This window comes from Thunnus albacares, chromosome 19, assembly GCF_914725855.1.
Source record: "Thunnus albacares chromosome 19, fThuAlb1.1, whole genome shotgun sequence".
Lineage (NCBI taxonomy): Eukaryota > Metazoa > Chordata > Actinopteri > Scombriformes > Scombridae > Thunnus > Thunnus albacares.
In genome coordinates, this window is record NC_058124.1 from 30,094,795 (window position 1) to 30,119,013 (window position 24,219).

Here is a 24,219-nt window from a genome sequence, read left to right on the forward strand (position 1 = left end):
ATGCCTTTAGATATTTCTATTCAACACTCGTCTTATGTGCTACTATAATGTTTTTGAGTTAAAATATCTTCATTTGGGGTTTTTTCAGCAAATATTGATATCTGTGATTGTTTGCGATTAAATCAGCATATATATGTTATATATGTATATTCTGCCACCCCATGAATATTGATCTAGATCCGCCTCTCCTTATACCCGCCTGCAGAGGCTCTGATCTCCGCTCCTCTGCCTTGTTGAGCTCTGCAGTGAACCATGTGGGCTTGTTGTTGTTGTACTTGACCCTCGGTCCCGGTGGGGATGCAGTTGTCCTCACAAAAACTGACATAAGATGGTACAGTGTCTCCATACTCATCCAGATCAGCTGACATCTCTCTGCAGATGTCCTGTCAGCACCGTCCAGGCAGGACTGTAGATTTAACGCCCTCCCTTGTCCATCTTTTTGCAGTGTTCACCGCAGGCTTGGCACATTGAAGCTTGTGCCTGTAGGTCGGGATTAGGGGAATTAAACATTGATCAGAGAGCCACAGGGCTGCACAGGGATCAGAGCAATATGAGGTCTTAACAGATGAGGGGGGGGGGGGGGGGGGGGGGCAGGTAACATGCTGTCTGTTAAAGTCTCCTAAAACAACAACCTTGGAGTCTGGAAAGTGTTTTTCTATTGCATTCATTTGTTCGACGAGTTGTGTTTGTGCTGCAATAATCAAGGATGAATGAACTGAATTCCCTCAGGGAGTGAAATGGTTTATCACCATCATCTGCAGTGTTTCACAGTGAATCCTTCAGTTTTAACAAGCATGTGAATTTATTTCGTCCTCATCATCTATTAACATCCTGCGTTGTTTATGTTACCAACTGTAAGTCTTCTTCTCTTCTTTGTTGGTGTGTTGCTGTTTCTGTCCCAGAGGAACCCTGATACTCAGAGAACAGACAGAACAGGAACCCGCTCATTAAAACAGACAACGCTGTTGACAGAGTTCAGAGAACCAACATTAATGTTCTATGTTTGGTTCTAACAGCAGGTCATAGCAGTGTTGCATTATGGGACACTGACCTCTGTCTGAACAGTTAGCATTAGCTTCTAGCTTAAACAGATTCACTTGAGGCCTTTCTCAATACCAAGTACGCCAAGTTCAGACTTGTGTACTTGAAAGTTTGGACGTGGCAAGTTTGACTTGAGAGTAGAAACTCTGGAAGACGAGAGGACGCAGTCCGATCATTGTGTAAGTGGAACAGCAGCTCAGCTTCAACACAGCTGAACCTGACTGTACTGCGACTAAATCATCTACTCAAAGCTCCACTAACAGACTTTTATCAAGAAGAAATAACCTCATTAAATAATGTTATTCAGTTTGTAATGTAGCTGTAATAAAAACACAAACTGTTATGTAGCTTAACAATAAAACTAATGTGAATACAGAGTGATGTGTTGATTTGAATCCATATATATGTGTGTACATGTGGTGATGTGTGTACATGTGGTGATGTGTACATGTGGTGATGTGTACATGTGGTGATGTGTGTACATGTGGTGATGTGTGTACATGTGGTGATGTGTGTACGTGTGGTGATGTGTGTACATGTGGTGATGTGTGTACATGTGGTGATGTGTGTACATGTGGTGATGTGTGTAAATGTGGTGATGTGTGTACATGTGGTGATGTGTGTAAATGTGGTGATGTGTGTACATGTGGTGATGTGTGTACATGTGGTGATGTGTGTAAATGTGGTGATGTGTGTACATGTGGTGATGTGTGTACATGTGGTGATGTGTGTACATGTGGTGATGTGTAAATGTGGTGATGTGTGTACATGTGGTGATGTGTAAATGTGGTGATGTGTGTACATGTGGTGATGTGTACATGTGGTGATGTGTGTACATGTGGTGATGTGTGTACATGTGGTGATGTGTACATGTGGTGATGTGTGTACATGTGGTGATGTGTACATGTGGTGATGTGTGTACATGTGGTGATGTGTAAATGTGGTGATGTGTAAATGTGGTGATGTGTGTACATGTGATGATGTGTACATGTGGTGATGTGTACATGTGGTGATGTGTAAATGTGGTGATGTGTGTACATGTGGTGATGTGTACATGTGGTGATGTGTGTACATGTGGTGATGTGTGTACATGTGGTGATGTGTACATGTGGTGATGTGTGTACATGTGGTGATGTGTACATGTGGTGATGTGTGTACATGTGGTGATGTGTGTACATGTGGTGATGTGTACATGTGGTGATGTGTACATGTGGTGATGTGTGTACATGTGGTGATGTGTACATGTGGTGATGTGTAAATGTGGTGATGTGTGTACATGTGATGATGTGTGTACATGTGGTGATGTGTGCACATGTGGTGATGTGTGTGCATGTGGTGATGTGTGTACATGTGGTGATGTGTACATGTGGTGATGTGTGTACATGTGGTGATGTGTGTACATGTGGTGATGTGTGCACATGTGGTGATGTGTGTACATGTGATGATGTGTGTACATGTGGTGATGTGTGCACATGTGGTGATGTGTATACATGTGGTGATGTGTATACATGTGGTGATGTATACATGTGGTGATGTGTATACATGTGGTGATGTGTGTACATGTGGTGATGTGTGCACATGTGGTGATGTGTATACATGTGGTGATGTGTATACATGTGGTGATGTATACATGTGGTGATGTGTATACATGTGGTGATGTGTGTACATGTGATGATGTGTATACATGTGGTGATGTGTATACATGTGGTGATGTATACATGTGGTGATGTGTATACATGTGGTGATGTGTATACATGTGGTGATGTGTATACATGTGGTGATGTATACATGTGGTGATGTGTATACATGTGGTGATGTGTGTACATGTGGTGATGTGTGCACATGTGGTGATGTGTGCACATGTGGTGATGTGTGCACATGTGGTGATGTGTATACATGTGGTGATGTGTGTACATCTGGTGATGTGTGTACATGTGGTGATGTGTATACATGTGGTGATGTGTATACATGTGGTGATGTATACATGTGGTGATGTGTATACATGTGGTGATGTGTGTACATGTGGTGATGTGTGCACATGTGGTGATGTGTATACATGTGGTGATGTGTATACATGTGGTGATGTGTATACATGTGGTGATGTATACATGTGGTGATGTGTATACATGTGGTGATGTGTGTACATGTGGTGATGTGTGCACATGTGGTGATGTGTATACATGTGGTGATGTGTATACATGTGGTGATGTATACATGTGGTGATGTGTATACATGTGGTGATGTGTATACATGTGGTGATGTGTGTACATGTGATGATGTGTATACATGTGGTGATGTGTATACATGTGGTGATGTATACATGTGGTGATGTGTGCACATGTGGTGATGTGTATACATGTGGTGATGTGTATACATGTGGTGATGTATACATGTGGTGATGTGTATACATGTGGTGATGTGTATACATGTGGTGATGTGTATACATGTGGTGATGTATACATGTGGTGATGTGTATACATGTGGTGATGTGTGTACATGTGATGATGTGTATACATGTGGTGATGTGTATACATGTGGTGATGTATACATGTGGTGATGTGTGCACATGTGGTGATGTGTATACATGTGGTGATGTGTATACATGTGGTGATGTATACATGTGGTGATGTGTGCACATGTGGTGATGTGTGTACATGTGGTGATGTGTGTAAATGTGGTGATGTGTGTACATGTGGTGATGTGTGTAAATGTGGTGATGTGTGTACATGTGGTGATGTGTGTAAATGTGGTGATGTGTGTAAATGTGGTGATGTGTGTACATGTGATGATGTGTGTACATGTGGTGATGTGTGTACATGTGGTGATGTGTATACATGTGGTGATGTGTGTACATGTGGTGATGTGTGTACATGTGGTGATGTGTACATGTGGTGATGTGTGTACATGTGGTGATGTGTGTACATGTGGTGATGTGTACATGTGGTGATGTGTACATGTGGTGATGTGTACATGTGGTGATGTGTGTACATGTGGTGATGTGTACGTGTGGTGATGTGTGTACATGTGGTGATGTGTGTACATGTGGTGATGTGTGTACATGTGGTGATGTGTACGTGTGGTGATGTGTGTACATGTGGTGATGTGTGTACATGTGGTGATGTGTACATGTGGTGATGTGTGTACATGTGGTGATGTGTGTACATGTGGTGATGTGTACGTGTGGTGATGTGTGTACATGTGGTGATGTGTGTACATGTGGTGATGTGTGTACATGTGGTGATGTGTACGTGTGGTGATGTGTGTACATGTGGTGATGTGTACGTGTGGTGATGTGTGTACATGTGGTGATGTGTACGTGTGGTGATGTGTGTACGTGTGGTGATGTGTGTACATGTGGTGATGTGTATACATGTGGTGATGTGTGTACATGTGGTGATGTGTATACATGTGGTGATGTGTATACATGTGGTGATGTGTGTACATGTGGTGATGTGTGTACATGTGGTGATGTGTGCACATGTGGTGATGTGTGTACATGTGGTGATGTAAGTACATGTGGTGATGTGTGTACATGTGGTGATGTGTACGTGTGGTGATGTGTACGTGTGGTGATGTGTGTACATGTGGTGATGTGTGTACATGTGGTGATGTAAGTACATGTGGTGATGTGTGTACATGTGGTGATGTGTACATGTGGTGATGTGTACATGTGGTGATGTGTGTACATGTGGTGATGTGTGTACATGTGGTGATGTGTGTACGTGTGGTGATGTGTGTAAATGTGGTGATGTGTACATGTGGTGATGTGTGTACATGTGGTGATGTGTACATGTGGTGATGTGTGTACATGTGGTGATGTGTGTACGTGTGGTGATGTGTGTACGTGTGGTGATGTGTGTAAATGTGGTGATGTGTACATGTGGTGATGTGTGTACATGTGGTGATGTGTGTACGTGTGGTGATGTGTGTACGTGTGGTGATGTGTGTAAATGTGGTGATGTGTACATGTGGTGATGTGTGTACATGTGGTGATGTGTGTACATGTGGTGATGTGTGTACGTGTGGTGATGTGTGTAAATGTGGTGATGTGTACATGTGGTGATGTGTGTACATGTGGTGATGTGTACATGTGGTGATGTGTGCACGTGTGGTGATGTGTGTACATGTGGTGATGTGTGTACATGTGGTGATGTGTGTACATGTGGTGATGTGTATACATGTGGTGATGTGTGTACATGTGGTGATGTGTGTAAATGTGGTGATGTGTATACATGTGGTGATGTGTGTACATGTGGTGATGTGTGCACGTGTGGTGATGTGTGTACATGTGGTGATATGTGTACATGTGGTGATGTGTGTACATGTGGTGATGTGTGTACATGTGGTGATGTGTACATGTGGTGATGTGTGCACGTGTGGTGATGTGTGTACATGTGGTGATATGTGTACATGTGGTGATGTGTGTAAATGTGGTGATGTGTACATGTGGTGATGTGTGTACATGTGGTGATGTGTACATGTGGTGATGTGTGTAAATGTGGTGATGTGTGTACGTGTGGTGATGTGTGTACATTTGGTGATGTGTATAAATGTGGTGATGTGTGTACATGTGGTGATGTGTACATGTGGTGATGTGTGTGCATGTGGTGATGTGTATAAATGTGGTGATGTGTGTACATGTGGTGATGTGTGTACATGTGGTGATGTGTACATGTGGTGATGTGTGTGCATGTGGTGATGTGTATAAATGTGGTGATGTGTGTACATGTGGTGATGTGTGTACATGTGGTGATGTGTACATGTGGTGATGTGTACATGTGGTGATGTGTGTACATGTGGTGATGTGTGTACATGTGGTGATGTGTGTACATGTGGTGATGTGTACATGTGGTGATGTGTGTACATGTGGTGATGTGTGTAAATGTGGTGATGTGTGTACATGTGGTGATGTGTACATGTGGTGATGTGTGTGCATGTGGTGATGTGTATAAATGTGGTGATGTGTGTACATGTGGTGATGTGTGTACATGTGGTGATGTGTACATGTGGTGATGTGTGTACGTGTGGTGATGTGTGTACATGTGGTGATGTGTGTGCATGTGGTGATGTGTGTACATGTGGTGATGTGTGTACATGTGGTGATGTGTGTAAATGTGGTGATGTGTGTACATGTGGTGATGTGTGTGCATGTGGTGATGTGTGTGCATGTGGTGATGTGTGTACGTGTGGTGATGTGTGTACATGTGGTGATGTGTGTGCATGTGGTGATGTGTGTGCATGTGGTGATGTGTGTACGTGTGGTGATGTGTGTACATGTGGTGATGTGTGTACGTGTGGTGATGTGTGTACGTGTGGTGATGTGTGTACATGTGGTGATGTGTGTACATGTGGTGATGTGTGTGCATGTGGTGATGTGTGTACGTGTGGTGATGTGTGTACATGTGGTGATGTGTGTACGTGTGGTGATGTGTACGTGTGGTGATGTGTGTAAATGTGGTGATGTGTGTACGTGTGGTGATGTGTGTACGTGTGGTGATGTGTGTAAATGTGGTGATGTGTGTAAATGTGGTGATGTGTGTACATGTGGTGATGTGTGTACATGTGGTGATGTGTGTGCATGTGGTGATGTGTGTACATGTGGTGATGTGTGTACGTGTGGTGATGTGTGTACGTGTGGTGATGTGTGTACATGTGGTGATGTGTACATGTGGTGATGTGTGTACATGTGGTGATGTGTACATGTGGTGATGTGTATACATGTGGTGATGTGTGTACATGTGGTGATATGTATACATGTGGTGATGTGTATACATGTGGTGATGCGTGTACATGTGGTGATGTGTGTACATGTGGTGATGTGTACATGTGGTGATGTGTGTACATGTGGTGATGTGTATACATGTGGTGATGTGTGTGCATGTGGTGATGTGTACATGTGGTGATGTGTGTACATGTGGTGATGTGTGTACGTGTGGTGATGTGTACATGTGGTGATGTGTGTACATGTGGTGATGTATACATGTGGTGATGTGTGTACATGTGGTGATGTGTATACATGTGGTGATGTGTATACATGTGGTGATGTGTGTGCATGTGGTGATGTGTACATGTGGTGATGTGTGTACATGTGGTGATGTGTGTACGTGTGGTGATGTGTACATGTGGTGATGTGTGTACATGTGGTGATGTGTGTACATGTGGTGATGTGTGTGCGCTGCTGTTCTGTCCAGTAAAAACATGAAGCTGTTAGATTTCAGAACAGACAAGAACACAAACTGAGAAAATGTGACTGTGATCTAAAACTGTTTGAATCACCTCTGACCTCTGCTCTCCCGGTTGCTAGGAGACATGGACAGCCAATGGTGGGATCACGGTTCCTGGCATGGCGAGCCTGCACCCATGTCTATGGTAGGACTAAGCCCCTCCCACTCCACCTATCCATCAATCTAACCCCACCTCCACTTGTCTGTCTGTCTCTCCACCTGTCTGTCTGTCTCTCCTCCACCTGTCTGTCTGTCTCTCCTCCACTTGTCTGTCTGTCTCTCCACCTGTCTGTCTGTCTCTCCTCCACCTGTCTGTCTGTCTCTCCTCCTGTCTGTCTGTCTCTCCTCCACCTGTCTGTCTGTTCTCCACCTGTCTGTCTGTCTGTTCTCCACCTGTCTGTCTGTCTCTCCTCCACCTGTCTGTCTCTCCTCCACCTGTCTGTCTGTTCTCCACCTGTCTGTCTGTTCTCCACCTGTCTGTCTGTCTCTCCTCCACCTGTCTGTCTGTTCTCCACCTGTCTGTCTGTCTGTTCTCCACCTGTCTGTCTGTCTCTCCTCCACCTGTCTGTCTCTCCTCCACCTGTCTGTCTGTCTGTTCTCCACCTGTCTGTCTGTCTCTCCTCCACCTGTCTGTCTCTCCTCCACCTGTCTGTCTGTCTCTCCACCTGTCTGTCTCGCCTCCACCTGTCTGTCTGTTCTCCACCTGTCTGTCTGTCTCTCCTCCACCTGTCTGTCTGTCTCGCCTCCACCTGTCTGTCTGTTCTCCACCTGTCTGTCTGTCTCTCCTCCACCTGTCTGTCTGTCTGTCTGTTCTCCACCTGTCTGTCTGTCTCTCCTCCACCTGTCTGTCTGTCTCTCCTCCACCTGTCTGTCTCTCCTCCACCTGTCTGTCTGTCTCTCCTCCACCTGTCTGTCTGTCTCTCCTCCACCTGTCTGTCTCTCCTCCACCTGTCTGTCTGTCTCTCCACCTGTCTGTCTCGCCTCCACCTGTCTGTCTGTTCTCCACCTGTCTGTCTGTCTCTCCTCCACCTGTCTGTCTGTCTGTCTGTTCTCCACCTGTCTGTCTCTCCTCCACCTGTCTGTCTGTCTGTCTGTTCTCCACCTGTCTGTCTCTCCTCCACCTGTCTGTCTGTCTCTCCTCCACCTGTCTGTCTGTTCTCCACCTGTCTTTCTCTCCTCCACCTGTCTGTCTGTTCCCCACCTGTCTGTCTGTCTCTCCTCCACCTGTCTGTCTGTTCCCCACCTGTCTGTCTGTCTCTCCTCCACCTGTCTGTCTGTTCTCCACCTGTCTCTGTCTCGCCTCCACCTGTCTGTCTTGCCTCCACCTGTCTGTCTGTCTCTCCACCTGTCTGTCTGTCTCTCCTCCACCTGTCTGTCTGTTCTCCACCTGTCTGTCTGTCTGTTCTCCACCTGTCTGTCTGTCTCTCCTCCACCTGTCTGTCTCTCCTCCACCTGTCTGTCTGTTCTCCACCTGTCTGTCTGTCTGTTCTCCACCTGTCTGTCTGTCTCTCCTCCACCTGTCTGTCTCTCCTCCACCTGTCTGTCTGTTCTCCACCTGTCTGTCTGTCTGTTCTCCACCTGTCTGTCTGTCTCTCCTCCATCTGTCTGTCTGTCTGTCTGTTCTCCACCTGTCTGTCTGTCTGTCTGTTCTCCACCTGTCTGTCTGTCTGTCTGTCTGTTCTCCACCTGTCTGTCTCTCCTCCACCTGTCTGTCTGTCTGTCTGTCTGTTCTCCACCTGTCTGTCTCTCCTCCACCTGTCTGTCTGTCTCTCCTCCACCTGTCTGTCTGTTCTCCACCTGTCTGTCTGTCTGTTCTCCACCTGTCTTTCTCTCCTCCACCTGTCTGTCTGTTCCCCACCTGTCTGTCTGTCTCTCCTCCACCTGTCTGTCTGTCTCGCCTCCACCTGTCTGTCTGTCTCGCCTCCACCTGTCTGTCTGTTCTCCACCTGTCTGTCTGTCTGTCTGTTCTCCACCTGTCTGTCTGTCTCTCCTCCACCTGTCTGTCTGTCTGTCTGTCTGTTCTCCACCTGTCTGTCTCTCCTCCACCTGTCTGTCTGTCTGTCTGTTCTCCACCTGTCTGTCTCTCCTCCACCTGTCTGTCTGTCTCTCCTCCACCTGTCTGTCTGTTCTCCACCTGTCTGTCTGTCTGTTCTCCACCTGTCTGTCTGTCTGTTCTCCACCTGTCTGTCTGTTCCCCACCTGTCTGTCTGTCTCTCCTCCACCTGTCTGTCTGTCTCGCCTCCACCTGTCTGTCTTGCCTCCACCTGTCTGTCTGTTCTCCACCTGTCTGTCTGTTAGTTATTGATGTCTCTGCTCTGTAAACAGGAGTTAGATTTAGTTGACAGGAAGTGAGCTGTGCCCCGTCTCAAGCTCCGCCTCCTGATGAGTCATCACAACCATAAACATGAAGGATTGTGGGATACTGACTTCAGTCATGGATGTAACTGCTCAGCTGGTGCAGACAGCAAAAAACGTTTCTATTTTCTGGGTTTTGCTTCCACGTTGTTCGGCCCGCTGATCATGTGCAGTGGCGTTTCTCCCGCTGGCCCCGCCCACGTGTTCCCACTCAGCCCACAGACTTTACATTGTGATGATGTCACAGATTTTTAAATCACTTTTCTCAGCTTGAGGAAAGTTTTACAAATATAAAACCTCCATGAATGAAAAGTTCATAATAGAAAGAGTCATAACTGACGTTTATAGTTTGAGGCGTCCTGTCAACAGTTTAACAGACGTCTGTTTTATGGTCGAGGTCGACGGGTTAATGAGTGACCACGCTCTTATAATGCATCCATGAGTCAGGGAGGGACACCTGATACCTGTGAGGAGGCGGAGCCTGCAGTGGGAGCAGAGAGCAGCAGAACTTATTTATCAAACATCCTGGTCATCTTCATTGATCAGAGTAATCAAACCTGATCAGATTTGTCTTCAGTCAGCTGATTATACTGAAATGTTGTTGGTTTGTTCTTGCTGTTGCTATGCAACCACCTATGTTTACCACTGTGACTCATCAGCAAGCGGTCACATGGCAGCCGTCCAAGGATGGGGAGCGTCTGATTGGTCGAATTCTGCTGAACAAGAGGATGAAGGATGGGACGGTTCCTGCGGATACGGGAGCTCTGCTGGGACTCAAGGTGATGCACTCTTCTTCTTCTTCTCCTTCTTCTCCTTCTCCATCTTCTTCTTCTTCTTCTTCTTTGTCTTCTCCATCTTCTCTTTCTTCTTCTTCTCTTTATTCTTTTTCTTCCCTCCTTCTCCTTCTTCTTCATCTTCTTCTCCTTCTTCTTCTTCTTGTTCTTGTCCTTCTTCTTCTCCTTCTTCTTCCTCTTGTTCTTCTCCTTCTTCTTCTTTGTCTCCTCCATCTTCTCTTTCTTCTCCTTCTTCATCTTCTTCTCCATCTTCATTTTCTCCTTCTTCTCCTGCTCCTGTTCCTTCTTCTTCTTCTTCTTCTCCTCTTCCTCCTCTTTCTTCTTCTTCTCTTCCTCTTCCGTCCTTCTTCTTCTCATGTTAACCTCAGTCTGTGTGCAGTGAGGTTCCTTACTCATGGGCACTGTGTTCTCAGGTGGTCGGGGGGAAGATGACGGAGTCCGGTTGTCTCTGTGCTTTCATCACCAAAGTGAAGAGAGGAAGTCTGGCTGACACTGTGGGACACCTGAGGCCAGGTAAACACACACCTGATGCCAGGTAAACACACACCTGACAGCAGGTAAACACACACCTGAGGCCAGGTAAACACACACCTGATGCCAGGTAAACACACACCTGACAGCAGGTAAACACACACCTGATGCCAGGTAAACACACACCTGAGGCCAGGTAAACACACACCTGATGCCAGGTAAACACACACCTGAGGCCAGGTAAACACACACCTGATGCCAGGTAAACACACACCTGACAGCAGGTAAACACACACCTGACAGCAGGTAAACACACACCTGACAGCAGGTAAATACACACCTGAGGCCAGGTAAACACACACCTGATGCCAGGTAAACACACACCTGACAGCAGGTAAACACACACCTGACAGCAGGTAAACACACACCTGACAGCAGGTAAACACACACCTGAGGCCAGGTAAACACACACCTGAGGCCAGGTAAACACACACCTGATGCCAGGTAAACATACACCTGATGCCAGGTAAACACACACCTGATGCCAGGTAAATACACACCTGATGCCAGGTAAACACACACCTGAGGCCAGGTAAACACACACCTGACAGCAGGTAAACACACACCTGACAGCAGGTAAACACACACCTGAGGCCAGGTAAACACACACCTGATGCCAGGTAAACACACACCTGAGGCCAGGTAAACACACACCTGACAGCAGGTAAACACACACCTTAGTTCAGAGGTCTGTACTATGAAGCAGGTTTGGGGTTAGCAAAGTAACTTCAGGTGTAACTCTGAGTTTTCAGTCCTACGACGGTGGTTTACTTATTACCGGGGTTCATCACCATGGTAACTGATGCTGAACAGTTAACCTGACCAATCAGATCACTGGAAATAAAGAGTCATCATTCCTACAGGATCCCGACATGGACAAAAGTCCTGAGTTACAATAAAGTGACTTTTAAAAAAGATCAATATATATTTTTGTAGGTCAGTAGAAACATTTTATTGTTCTGTGTTTCTGGTTTTAAAACAGAGCTTCTAACAAACGGAGATCGTTTACGACACTAAACACATAACGATGATTTCAGCTGCATTTTAATAGTTTACGTTGATTTTCTCCCGGAGTGAAGCTGACAGTGAGGATGATTTTGGCTCCATGATTATAAATCATCAGTCATTAACTACTTTTACACTCTTTGCTTCAGCAGCAGAAACAGTCTGACGTTACTTTAAGTTTGTTATGTGACATATTCAGATGGTTTCTAAACAGTGAAAATACTCCCTCTATACTTCAGTCATATAGAATAATTCCTACATGTATTTTATTTATTTATGATTTCTAGTGTTTGTTGTATGATTACAGGCTCGTTTATATTTCATTTGGTTGAATCTGCAGGTTCTTGGTTTCACTGTTTCATCTCATATGAAGAACTTCATTCATGGTTCTGATGAAGTCGCTCGTTATTAACTCTTTCACATGAACGCGCTCGTAGCTGTTAAACCAGAGTTGACTGAGCTGGTTGATAACAGCTTCATAGTTCTGGTTATCTGGACAGACAATGTTAGACTCAGTGAAGCCAGATAACCAGAGGATATCCTGGATATGTTGAACCAGCTTCATAGAACAGGCCTCAGGTAAACACACATCTCAGAGGCTAAGCTAGGCTAATAGTTTCCCTCTGCTTCAAGTCATTGTGCTAAGCTAGGCTAATAGTTTCCCTCTGCTTCAAGTCATTGTGCTAAGCTAGGCTAAGAGTTTCCTCTGCTTCTAGTCATTGCGCTAAGCTAGGCTAATAGTTTCCCTCTGCTTCTAGTCATTCATTGTGCTAAGCTAGGCTAATAGTTTCCCTCTGCTTCAAGTCATTGTGCTAAGCTAGGCTAATAGTTTCCCTCTGCTTCAAGTCATTGTGCTAAGCTAGGCTAAGAGTTTCCTCTGCTTCTAGTCATTGCGCTAAGCTAGGCTAATAGTTTCCCTCTGCTTCTAGTCATTCATTGTGCTAAGCTAGGCTAATAGTTTCCCTCTGCTTCAAGTCATTGTGCTAAGCTAGGCTAAGAGTTTCCTCTGCTTCTAGTCATTGCGCTAAGCTAGGCTAAGAGTTTCCCTCTGCTTCTAGTCATTGCGCTAAGCTAGGCTAATAGTTTCCCTCTGCTTCAAGTCATTGTGCTAAGCTAGGCTAATAGTTTCCCTCTGCTTCAAGTCATTGTGCTAAGCTAGGCTAAGAGTTTACTCTGCTTCAAGTCATTGTGCTAAGCTAGGCTAAGAGTTTCCTCTGCTTCTAGTCATTGCGCTAAGCTAGGCTAATAGTTTCCCTCTGCTTCAAGTCATTCATTGTGCTAAGCTAGGCTAATAGTTTCCCTCTGCTTCAAGTCATTGTGCTAAGCTAGGCTAATAGTTTCCCTCTGCTTCAAGTCATTGTGCTAAGCTAGGCTAAGAGTTTCCTCTGCTTCTAGTCATTGCGCTAAGCTAGGCTAATAGTTTCCCTCTGCTTCTAGTCATTCATTGTGCTAAGCTAGGCTAATAGTTTCCCTCTGCTTCAAGTCATTGTGCTAAGCTAGGCTAAGAGTTTCCTCTGCTTCTAGTCATTGCGCTAAGCTAGGCTAAGAGTTTCCCTCTGCTTCTAGTCATTGCGCTAAGCTAGGCTAATAGTTTCCCTCTGCTTCAAGTCATTGTGCTAAGCTAGGCTAATAGTTTCCCTCTGCTTCAAGTCATTGTGCTAAGCTAGGCTAAGAGTTTACTCTGCTTCAAGTCATTGTGCTAAGCTAGGCTAAGAGTTTCCTCTGCTTCTAGTCATTGCGCTAAGCTAGGCTAATAGTTTCCCTCTGCTTCAAGTCATTCATTGTGCTAAGCTAGGCTAATAGTTTCCCTCTGCTTCTAGTCATTGTGCTAAGCTAGGCTAATAGTTTCCCTCTGCTTCTAGTCATTGTGCTAAGCTAGGCTAATAGTTTCCCTCTGCTTCTAGTCATTGTGCTAAGCTAGGCTAAGAGTTTCCCTCTGCTTCTAGTCATTGTGCTAAGCTAGGCTAACTCTGCTTCCAGCTAAAGTTTATGTAACACAAACATTACCAAAAGACTGAGGAATTCCCTGCTTCATGTTTTTTCTGTGGTATAAATACAGTATATTCCTGACATAGAACCAAGTAGAATCCTGTAGAACCCTGAGGTCTTGGCTCTGTTGTTCCTAAAAGGACTGAACACCTGGATGAACATGTTGTTTAGTCTTGATCTCTGTGGTTCAGGTGATCAGGTTCTGGAGTGGAACGGTCGGGTTCTTCAGGGAGCCTCCTTCAACGAGGTTTACAACATCATCCTGGAGTCCAAACCGGAGCCGCAGGTGGAGCTGGTGGTGTGTCGACCAATCAGGTGAGTCAGAGGGTTCACACACATCTGTCCAAACATCCTCCAGATGCAGAACCAGAACATGTGTCTGTGGGTGTCCGGCTCACCCTGCATATAGAACCGTTCTTATCTCCGGCTCACCCTGCATATAGAACCGTTCTTATCCCCGGGTCACCCTGCATATAGAACCGTTCTTATCTCCGGGTCACCCTGCATATAGAACCGTTCTTATCCCCGGGTCACCCTGCATATAGAACCGTTCTTATCTCCGGATCACCCTGCATATAGAACCGTTCTTATCCCCGGGTCACCCTGCATATAGAACCGTTCTTATCTCCGGGTCACCCTGCATATAGAACCGATCTTATCTCCGGGTCTCCCTGCATATAGAACCGTTCTTATCTCCGGGTCACCCTGCATATAGAACCGTTCTTATCTCCGGATCACCCTGCATATAGAACCGTTCTTATCTCTGGGTGACCCGGATTTTTTTAAAATCATATTATTTTCCTTTGCTTGCAATTTTTCCTAATTCCTGCAGTTTTACCTCCAAAAAGATACATAAAACATCGTAAATTGTATCACGCTTTTTGAGAAAAGCCACTGCAACATCAAACATTTTTGGCCTCAATAATCACAAAAAACCTCAGCAAGATCCTGGAGGGAGTATAAATAAAACTAAATCTGATTCTTAGAAAGACAAACAGCAGAGGTCGTCTTTTGTTTTTTTTAAATATATGTTTATTTTTTGGGGGTCTAGAGGGAAAGTGAACAAATGAACAAAAAACAATTAAAACGAATGCATAATAATAATGAAAACCACAATCATAAATTAAGTTAAATACATAGCAGTTTTTCTTTAAAGAGTACAAAAGTGTATAAACTACCAGTTGTCATTGTGTAGCGTGTAACAGTGGATGGAGTTGAGGTTTGTTCTACTCAGCCTGAAGTTCTACTGAACGTTCTCCAGGCTACAAGGTTCTATAGGTTGTGTTCTGTCAGAGCATGAAGTGACCTGATTGTTGTTTGTGTGTTTTGTTCCTCAGAGAAGTTTCCAGAGCAGCAGACAGCTCCCACATCCAGCATGACTCCAGTGAGTTTATTACAACAAACACAGGCTCGCAACCTGAGGATCGGGCCCTCACAAGGTCACATAATGAATGTACAAGGTCATGAGATAATGAGATGATTGACAGGAGGGGACAGAAGACCAGTTTGAATGTGAATTTTACACTTTAAAGAGTTGAAACAAATCTAAACACTTGAGAAGGATCAAACTGGTCAAAAGCTACAAGCTGAGATCATTATATAGTTTCAAAGGGTTAAAAGTTTGGAAACCTGCTGCAGAAGATTTGATACGTAAACAAACAAACATTTAATTAAATGCAGGGGAGTCAGGAAGCAGCAAGTTTCTGAAAAGAGTTTAAGACGACATCAACAGAACGACGTCAAGTAAAAATAAAATAAAAGATATTGGTCTGTGTTCAGGTTCCAGTTCCTTTGAGTCCCAGAAAGTCGGTCCATCCATCTCTGTCACGTCTCCCATGAGCCCCAGCGTCCTGTCCGGACAGGTCTCAGTAAGTTTACCCAGCATGCATTGCACACCACACAGCCAATCAGCTGTCAGTTAACGGCCCTGTCCATGGTGATGTGTGTTTCAGACTATGAACAGGCGTGCGCTGGTTCCCAGAGTTCAGGTAACTGTAGAGCGGAACACCGCGAGGAGTGAGACGTCTGTCTGTTCTCCCTATCTTTGTTTGTAGTTTCTGCAGTTTGTTTAGCTGCTAGTTTTTGGAGTTTTTAGTGGTTTAAGGTTCTACTTTGTTATATTTGTTACATCCTGTTTTGGGTTCTCCTGTGCCCCCTAGGTTTCCTCTGCTCTATAATCCATCTCTGTTCTGTAGGGTTCTACTCCTGTAGTCTGGGGTTCCTCTGCTGTTCTTCAGGGTTCTACAGCTGTGTAGGGTTCTGTGCTTGATTTTAAACTTGATATTTACAGGTGAAGCTGTGGTATGACAAAGTTGGTCATCAGCTGATTGTCACGGTTCTCGGAGCCAAAGAACTTCCTGTTCGAGACGATGGCCGACCAAGGAACCCGTATGTCAAAATCTACTTCCTGCCAGACAGAAGGTAAAAGAACCAATCAGAACCCTGAGTTTTATATGAACTGAGTGATGTTAGGTACTAATTAGAACATCTCCCGTAGTGATAAGAGTAAGCGAAGGACGAAGACGGTGAAGAAGTCTGTGGAACCTCGGTGGAACCAAACCTTCATTTACTCTCCGGTCCATCTGCGGGAGTTCAGAGAACGGATGCTGGAGCTGACGGTCTGGGATCAGGCCCGGGTCCGTGAGGAGGAGAGCCAGTTCCTGGGAGAGGTCAGAGCACTCGGAGAACCCTTGGAGAACACAGAACCCGACATGTTTTAGATTAAATTGTTTTAAAGGAGACCTACGATGCTTTTCCTTATTTTCAGTCATATATATGATGTCACAGTGTTGGATTCAATTTTTCAATTCAATTCAGTTTTATTTATATAGCACCAAATCACAACAACAGTCATGTTGGATGTTCATGTTAAATGTAGTCGACGTGTTAAATAACGAGGTAACATACATATATATATATACATATATATATAAATGTATATATATATATGTCAGTAATCCTTGTGAGCAGGAAGCAGCAGCTCTGCTCTGAATGTTTCCAACAGTTTTTTCTACTTTCAGACGAGTCGACGTCGGCTGGTGACGGATTTGTTTATATGGTTGTCTGCTCCTCGCTGAGCCATGACTCCATCACACAGCAGCAAAGTAAAATAATTGCTGGTTGTCAGCTCTTCGTCATCATCATCATCACTGTGGCTGTTTCTGCTTGTTTCCTGCCTGCATTATTTATAACTGATCCGCTCAACAAACTGCTCCAAATATCTCCACCTTGTTGTTTCGACCGTTTTTTTTTGGCTGCTAACAAAGTTCCATTAATTCAGTGAGGAACATGTTTCATTTCCTTTAAATACTTCACAATTAAATCTGCCGTTATTTAGTCATTTAAAAGCTTTTAATTTGAAGCAGTAAATCAGGAAATAATGTGTTTGCATCGGCGGTAGCTTAACACGACTCTGATACAGCTGCCCCTTGGCAGCATCCTGAAGCTGGCCAATCAGAACAGAGTGGGCTCAACGGGAGGCGGGCCTTAAAGAGACAGGAGCTAAGACTGCCTGTTAGAGACAGAGGCTGAACTGAGGAGCTGCATAAACGGCCAGTAAAAGATAATTAAGGAGCTGAAATCATGCAAAGCTGCTCTAGTTGAGTCCAAAAATGAAAATATAGAGCTGGAAATGAACATAATAAGTCCTCTTTCAAGGAACACTTGATAGTGGTGTTCTCTCAGTTTGTTCTTAAGAACAAAGATTCAAAGATCAGCTGAGCCCACAGAACACAGAGAACTTCTCTGTGGATCTGAACGCTCCGTTTGTTCCAAACAATTATTCTCATTAGAGAAGATATGGACAGGAAGTCAGTGGCGGTGCGTGATAAATATTACAGAGAGCGCCAGTCAGCTCGGTATGGAAATCATATCTCCATATGATGATGATCACATGAAGATTAAATCTCCATATGATGATGATCACATGAAGATTAAATCTCCATATGATCACATGGAGAAATCAGTCACTTGCTTTCACAAACAGGAATAAACAAGTGCCGTTGTCATGGTAATACTTCTCATTCACGCTTATATCCTGTTCATCGGGAACAACAGCATTTACAAGGCTTGTACAAAGCAACACGAAGTGCGATATAGTTCCTCTCCAAATACGGTACAACAACACATGCAAACTGCTCACAGCCATAAGAACTGGTTATTAATAACAGAAGAATTACGTACATACCCCTGTGAGGGCAAATCAGCAAGAAACAACAATGCTGTTCACTGTAAAAAAAAAAGATGCACGCACAATCACACACTGTCTATACAGGCTAAAACATGAGTTTATTCTCATCATCTAAAAAATAAACACATAGCTGAAGGTTTTCAGACACACCCAACTGTGTATAAATATCACAATTAATTGGATATTAAAACAATGTTACTGTGGTATGTTGCTGTAATGCTTAGCCTGCTGAGAGCCCAGTAGGTGGCACTAGTACACAGACTACAGACATATGATAAGAGTGAATGCCTTTTCGGAGCCAAAGTGAAATAATTAAGACAACAAGTGATAATGCTCCTCAGAATATATATAAAACGATGCACATAAACTTTTTGCTACATAACTAGGATTAAAACATTAGATGGATCATATAACAAGAAAATATGTTTAAAAGATAACTACCCACATTAGCATCACTAAGGCCACGGCAGGCCAGCGACAGCAGGGACAGAGTAGTCTATATGTGTAAGGTTTAAGCTAAGTTTGGACCCAAAGACACACGGCTTGCAATAGTTCAAGTGCAGTTTTAATGAGAAGTTGTAGAGATGGAGATTTGGAGAGCTGAGCCAGAATAACGGTGGAGCGGGGCAGGCAGACAGAGTTCAGGCAAACACGTGAAATATACCGACCAGAACTATAACCTGGCTGTAACGTTAGTACCACGTTGGCAACATTAACGATCTGGTGAAGACTGGAGTGTAGAGCCGGATCATATATACTGCAGGAGCTGGATGAGTGGATGGGAGAAACAGGACGCCATGTCTAGACAGACACACGAACAAACCGCAATAATCTTTAAACAATCATCGTTTGTTGCCAGACATACTGCTTCGGTAGACGGTCATGGTTTGATCTCATTAACACTGTTGTTGTTTAACCATGAGGAGATTCTGTCAGTCCACCTCTTTTAACTTTTAGTGGAGCAACAGTATTTAAAGCAGATGACAAAGTATTGTTAAAATTGAACCATGTGATTTAAAGAGCAGTCACAGCTGTGTGGCTCAACTGATCTCATCATAGTAGTGAACATTGTTTCAGCCTTCAGTCTTTGTTGAGGTAACGTTGGCATCAGAAACACACAGCAATGATTAGAAACAGGTAGTTCAAATACTGAAACATTATCTATGTTTAGCCCTTTTGTTCTTACTAAATCTAGAGTGTTACCATGGTGATGAGGGTGGCCATTCTTTTTATTAATATGAATGTTCAGGTCTCATCATTTCTAGTGACACCAAGCATCATGTGGAGCTGAAACATTTAAAGTTAATTAATTGTTTAGTCAACTAGTTTTAAATCTCCATTGAATCGTTTAGTTGATTAATTAATTGACAAAAAATAATCAGCAATGATTGTTTTGAGCTAAAGCTAAAGCATTCTGTAGTTTAAGCCTCTCTGTTTCATAAATTTGCTGTGTTTTGAAATATTGCGGTTTTCATGTGTTTTCTAGGAGAAAGAGTAAGTTGTTGACGTCACCTTGGGTGTCAGCAAACTGTGACAGCATTTTTTAAGATTTTCTGACATTTTATAGACTAAATGATTAATCAATTTATCAAACAAATATTCAGCAGAATAATCGATAATGAAAATAAATTGAAATTGAAATAAAGTTTTAAATCTCCATTAAATGCTCATGTTTTGTTGTGAGCAGCTAAAGACAGAGCGACCTGCCTCCACGATATCAGGAAACACTGAAGCTAATTCCTGCTGGTTTGAGTGACTTTCACATCCAGACTGAAGCTGTGTTCATGTTTCACACTCCTGTTTTAAGACCGAAGAACAGACGACCTTCATCTCTGTTTGGAAGAAACTGAACATCAACAGAGATGTTTCTGTGGTTCCTCATGATGGAACATGCGCAGACTTTTCTGCATGTGTCTGACTTCTGTGTTCTCTCTTCAGGTTCTGATCGAGTTGGAATCGGCTCTGCTGGACGATCAGCCTCACTGGTACAAACTGCAGCTCCATGACGTTTCCTCGCTGCCGTTGCCCAACGCCTCCCCCTACCTGCAGAGGAGAGGAATGCAGGCTGAACACACACAGGCCAACCGGAGGCTGCAGAGTGAGACACACACACCGAACTCTGAACAAAAAACTCCATATTAACTGTTCCCATCCTCCTGTTTTTATTCACACTGTCACAGGTGTAACTTCTACTGTTGGTCAGTGTCCAGACACACAGGAGCTCAGTCTGTTTGTTTGCTGATTCAGTTCTTCATTTTTTTAAAAATTTGTTCTTTTCTTCTTCTTCTGTTGTTCTATTTGTTTTACTTTCTTCCCATGATGCTTTGCCAGACACAGGCCCTTACTATAACTCAGGTAATAGCTGTGTTTCTATCTTTGTGAGGACATGTTGGTCAGAGGGTCCTCAAGTATAGAAAGACAAAACTGTGTGTGTGTGTGTGGCTGCTGACCCCTCGTAGCTAACGCTAACTCCTATGGCTTTTCCTCATGTGATGCTAAGCTTACAGGCTCACAGGTGATTTTATTCAAATTTTATTTACATGTATGATGTCAAAATGATGTCATCATGAACAAACAGGAGGCTGTTTAACTGCAGAGACTCTGTGCAGGTGCATCATGGGAAAAATATGTACACTGATTTGGAGAACTTTATAATATAAAGTTTATAATAAAATCCCTCTTTCCAAATAGAATCAAAAGCCTTTTTAGAATCAATGAAACATGCAAAGATTTGACCTTGTTTTTTTCTGTACGTGATGATTAATTAGAGCATGTAGAGTGTAAACATGGTCAGTAGTGATGATTCATTGGAGTGTAAACGTGGTCAGTAGTGATGATTCATTAAGTGTAAACATGGTCAGTAGTGATGATTCATTGGAGTGTAAACATGGTCAGTAGTGATGATTCATTAAGTGTAAACATGGTCAGTAGTGATGATTCATTAGAGTGTAAACATGGTCAGTAGTGATGATTCATTAAGTGTAAACATGGTCAGTAGTGATGATTCATTAGAGTGTAAACATGGTCAGTAGTGATGATTCATTAGAGTGTAAACGTGGTCAGTAGTGATGATTCATTGGAGTATAAACATGGTCAGTAGTGATGATTCATTAGAGTGTAAACGTGGTCAGTAGTGATGATTCATTAGAGTGTAAACGTGGTCAGTAGTGATGATTCATTAGAGTGTAAACGTGGTCAGTAGTGATGATTCATTAAGTGTAAACGTGGTCAGTAGTGATGATTCATTAGAGTGTAAACATGGTCAGTAGTGATGATTCATTAGAGTGTAAACGTGGTCAGTAGTGATGATTCATTAAGTGTAAACATGGTCAGTAGTGATGATTCATTAGAGTGTAAACGTGGTCAGTAGTGATGATTCATTGGAGTATAAACGTGGTCAGTAGTGATGATTCATTGGAGTGTAAACGTGGTCAGTAGTGATGATTCATTAAGTGTAAACATGGTCAGTAGTGATGATTCATTAAGTGTAAACATGGTCAGTAGTGATGATTCATTAAGTGTAAACATGGTCAGTAGTGATGATTCATTGGAGTGTAAACGTGGTCAGTAGTGATGATTCATCAGAGTATAAACGTGGTCAGTAGTGATGATTCATTAAGTGTAAACGTTGTCAGTAGTGATGATTCATTAAGTGTAAACATGGTCAGTAGTGATGATTCATTAAGTGTAAACGTGGTCAGTAGTGATGATTCATTAAGTGTAAACGTGGTCAGTAGTGATGATTCATTAAGTGTAAACATGGTCAGTAGTGATGATTCATTAGAGTGTAAACATGGTCAGTAGTGATGATTCATTAAGTGTAAACATGGTCAGTAGTGATGATTCATTAGAGTGTAAACATGGTCAGTAGTGATGATTCATTAGAGTGTAAACGTGGTCAGTAGTGATGATTCATTGGAGTGTAAACATGGTCAGTAGTGATGATTCATTAAGTGTAAACGTGGTCAGTAGTGATGATTCATTAGAGTGTAAACGTGGTCAGTAGTGATGATTCATTAAGTGTAAACATGGTCAGTAGTGATGATTCATTGGAGTATAAACGTGGTCAGTAGTGATGATTCATTGGAGTGTAAACGTGGTCAGTAGTGATGATTCATTAGAGTGTAAACGTGGTCAGTAGTGATGATTCATTAGAGTGTAAACGTGGTCAGTAGTGATGATTCATTAGAGTGTAAACGTGGTCAGTAGTGATGATTCATTGGAGTGTAAACATGGTCAGTAGTGATGATTCATTAGAGTGTAAACGTGGTCAGTAGTGATGATTCATTAGAGTGTAAACGTGGTCAGTAGTGATGATTCATTAGAGTGTAAACGTGGTCAGTAGTGATGATTCATTGGAGTGTAAACATGGTCAGTAGTGATGATTCATTAAGTGTAAACATGGTCAGTAGTGATGATTCATTGGAGTGTAAACATGGTCAGTAGTGATGATTCATTAAGTGTAAACATGGTCAGTAGTGATGATTCATTAGAGTGTAAACGTGGTCAGTAGTGATGATTCATTAAGTGTAAACATGGTCAGTAGTGATGATTCATTAAGTGTAAACATGGTCAGTAGTGATGATTCATTGGAGTGTAAACGTGGTCAGTAGTGATGATTCATCGGAGTATAAACGTGGTCAGTAGTGATGATTCATTAAGTGTAAACGTGGTCAGTAGTGATGATTCATTAAGTGTAAACATGGTCAGTAGTGATGATTCATTAAGTGTAAACGTGGTCAGTAGTGATGATTCATTAAGTGTAAACGTGGTCAGTAGTGATGATTCATTAAGTGTAAACATGGTCAGTAGTGATGATTCATTAGAGTGTAAACATGGTCAGTAGTGATGATTCATTAAGTGTAAACATGGTCAGTAGTGATGATTCATTAGAGTGTAAACGTGGTCAGTAGTGATGATTCATTAAGTGTGAACATGGTCAGTAGTGATGATTCATTAGAGTGTAAACATGGTCAGTAGTGATGATTCATTAAGTGTAAACATGGTCAGTAGTGATGATTCATTGGAGTGTAAACATGGTCAGTAGTGATGATTCATTAAGTGTAAACATGGTCAGTAGTGATGATTCATTAAGTGTAAACATGGTCAGTAGTGATGATTCATTGGAGTATAAACGTGGTCAGTAGTGATGATTCATTGGAGTGTAAACGTGGTCAGTAGTGATGATTCATTAGAGTGTAAACGTGGTCAGTAGTGATGATTCATTAGAGTGTAAACGTGGTCAGTAGTGATGATTCATTAGAGTGTAAACGTGGTCAGTAGTGATGATTCATTGGAGTGTAAACATGGTCAGTAGTGATGATTCATTAAGTGTAAACATGGTCAGTAGTGATGATTCATTGGAGTGTAAACGTGGTCAGTAGTGATGATTCATTGGAGTGTAAACATGGTCAGTAGTGATGATTCATTAAGTGTAAACGTGGTCAGTAGTGATGATTCATTAAGTGTAAACATGGTCAGTAGTGATGATTCATTGGAGTATAAACGTGGTCAGTAGTGATGATTCATTGGAGTGTAAACGTGGTCAGTAGTGATGATTCATTAGAGTGTAAACGTGGTCAGTAGTGATGATTCATTAGAGTGTAAACGTGGTCAGTAGTGATGATTCATTAGAGTGTAAACGTGGTCAGTAGTGATGATTCATTGGAGTGTAAACATGGTCAGTAGTGATGATTCATTAGAGTGTAAACATGGTCAGTAGTGATGATTCATTAAGTGTAAACATGGTCAGTAGTGATGATTCATTGGAGTGTAAACATGGTCAGTAGTGATGATTCATTAAGTGTGAACATGGTCAGTAGTGATGATTCATTAGAGTGTAAACATGGTCAGTAGTGATGATTCATTAAGTGTAAACATGGTCAGTAGTGATGATTCATTGGAGTATAAACGTGGTCAGTAGTGATGATTCATTGGAGTGTAAACGTGGTCAGTAGTGATGATTCATTAGAGTGTAAACGTGGTCAGTAGTGATGATTCATTAGAGTGTAAACGTGGTCAGTAGTGATGATTCATTAGAGTGTAAACGTGGTCAGTAGTGATGATTCATTGGAGTGTAAACATGGTCAGT

At 43.0% G+C, this 24,219-nt stretch overlaps 1 protein-coding gene across 1 annotated transcript in view; it reads left to right on the plus strand.

Moving 5' to 3' along the window:
• Window positions 1-24,219, plus strand: part of LOC122969996 (regulating synaptic membrane exocytosis protein 2-like) — a 78,561-nt gene that overhangs the window by 32,834 nt on the left and 21,508 nt on the right. The window contains exons 10-20 of the mRNA XM_044336063.1: window positions 7,346-7,410; window positions 10,280-10,399; window positions 10,828-10,927; window positions 14,131-14,254; window positions 15,277-15,323; window positions 15,719-15,807; window positions 15,892-15,927; window positions 16,230-16,360; window positions 16,437-16,608; window positions 20,067-20,226; window positions 20,460-20,483. Coding sequence (XP_044191998.1) covers window positions 7,346-7,410; window positions 10,280-10,399; window positions 10,828-10,927; window positions 14,131-14,254; window positions 15,277-15,323; window positions 15,719-15,807; window positions 15,892-15,927; window positions 16,230-16,360; window positions 16,437-16,608; window positions 20,067-20,226; window positions 20,460-20,483 — 1,068 coding nt within the window. The remainder of the gene's footprint in view (window positions 1-7,345; window positions 7,411-10,279; window positions 10,400-10,827; window positions 10,928-14,130; window positions 14,255-15,276; window positions 15,324-15,718; window positions 15,808-15,891; window positions 15,928-16,229; window positions 16,361-16,436; window positions 16,609-20,066; window positions 20,227-20,459; window positions 20,484-24,219) is intronic.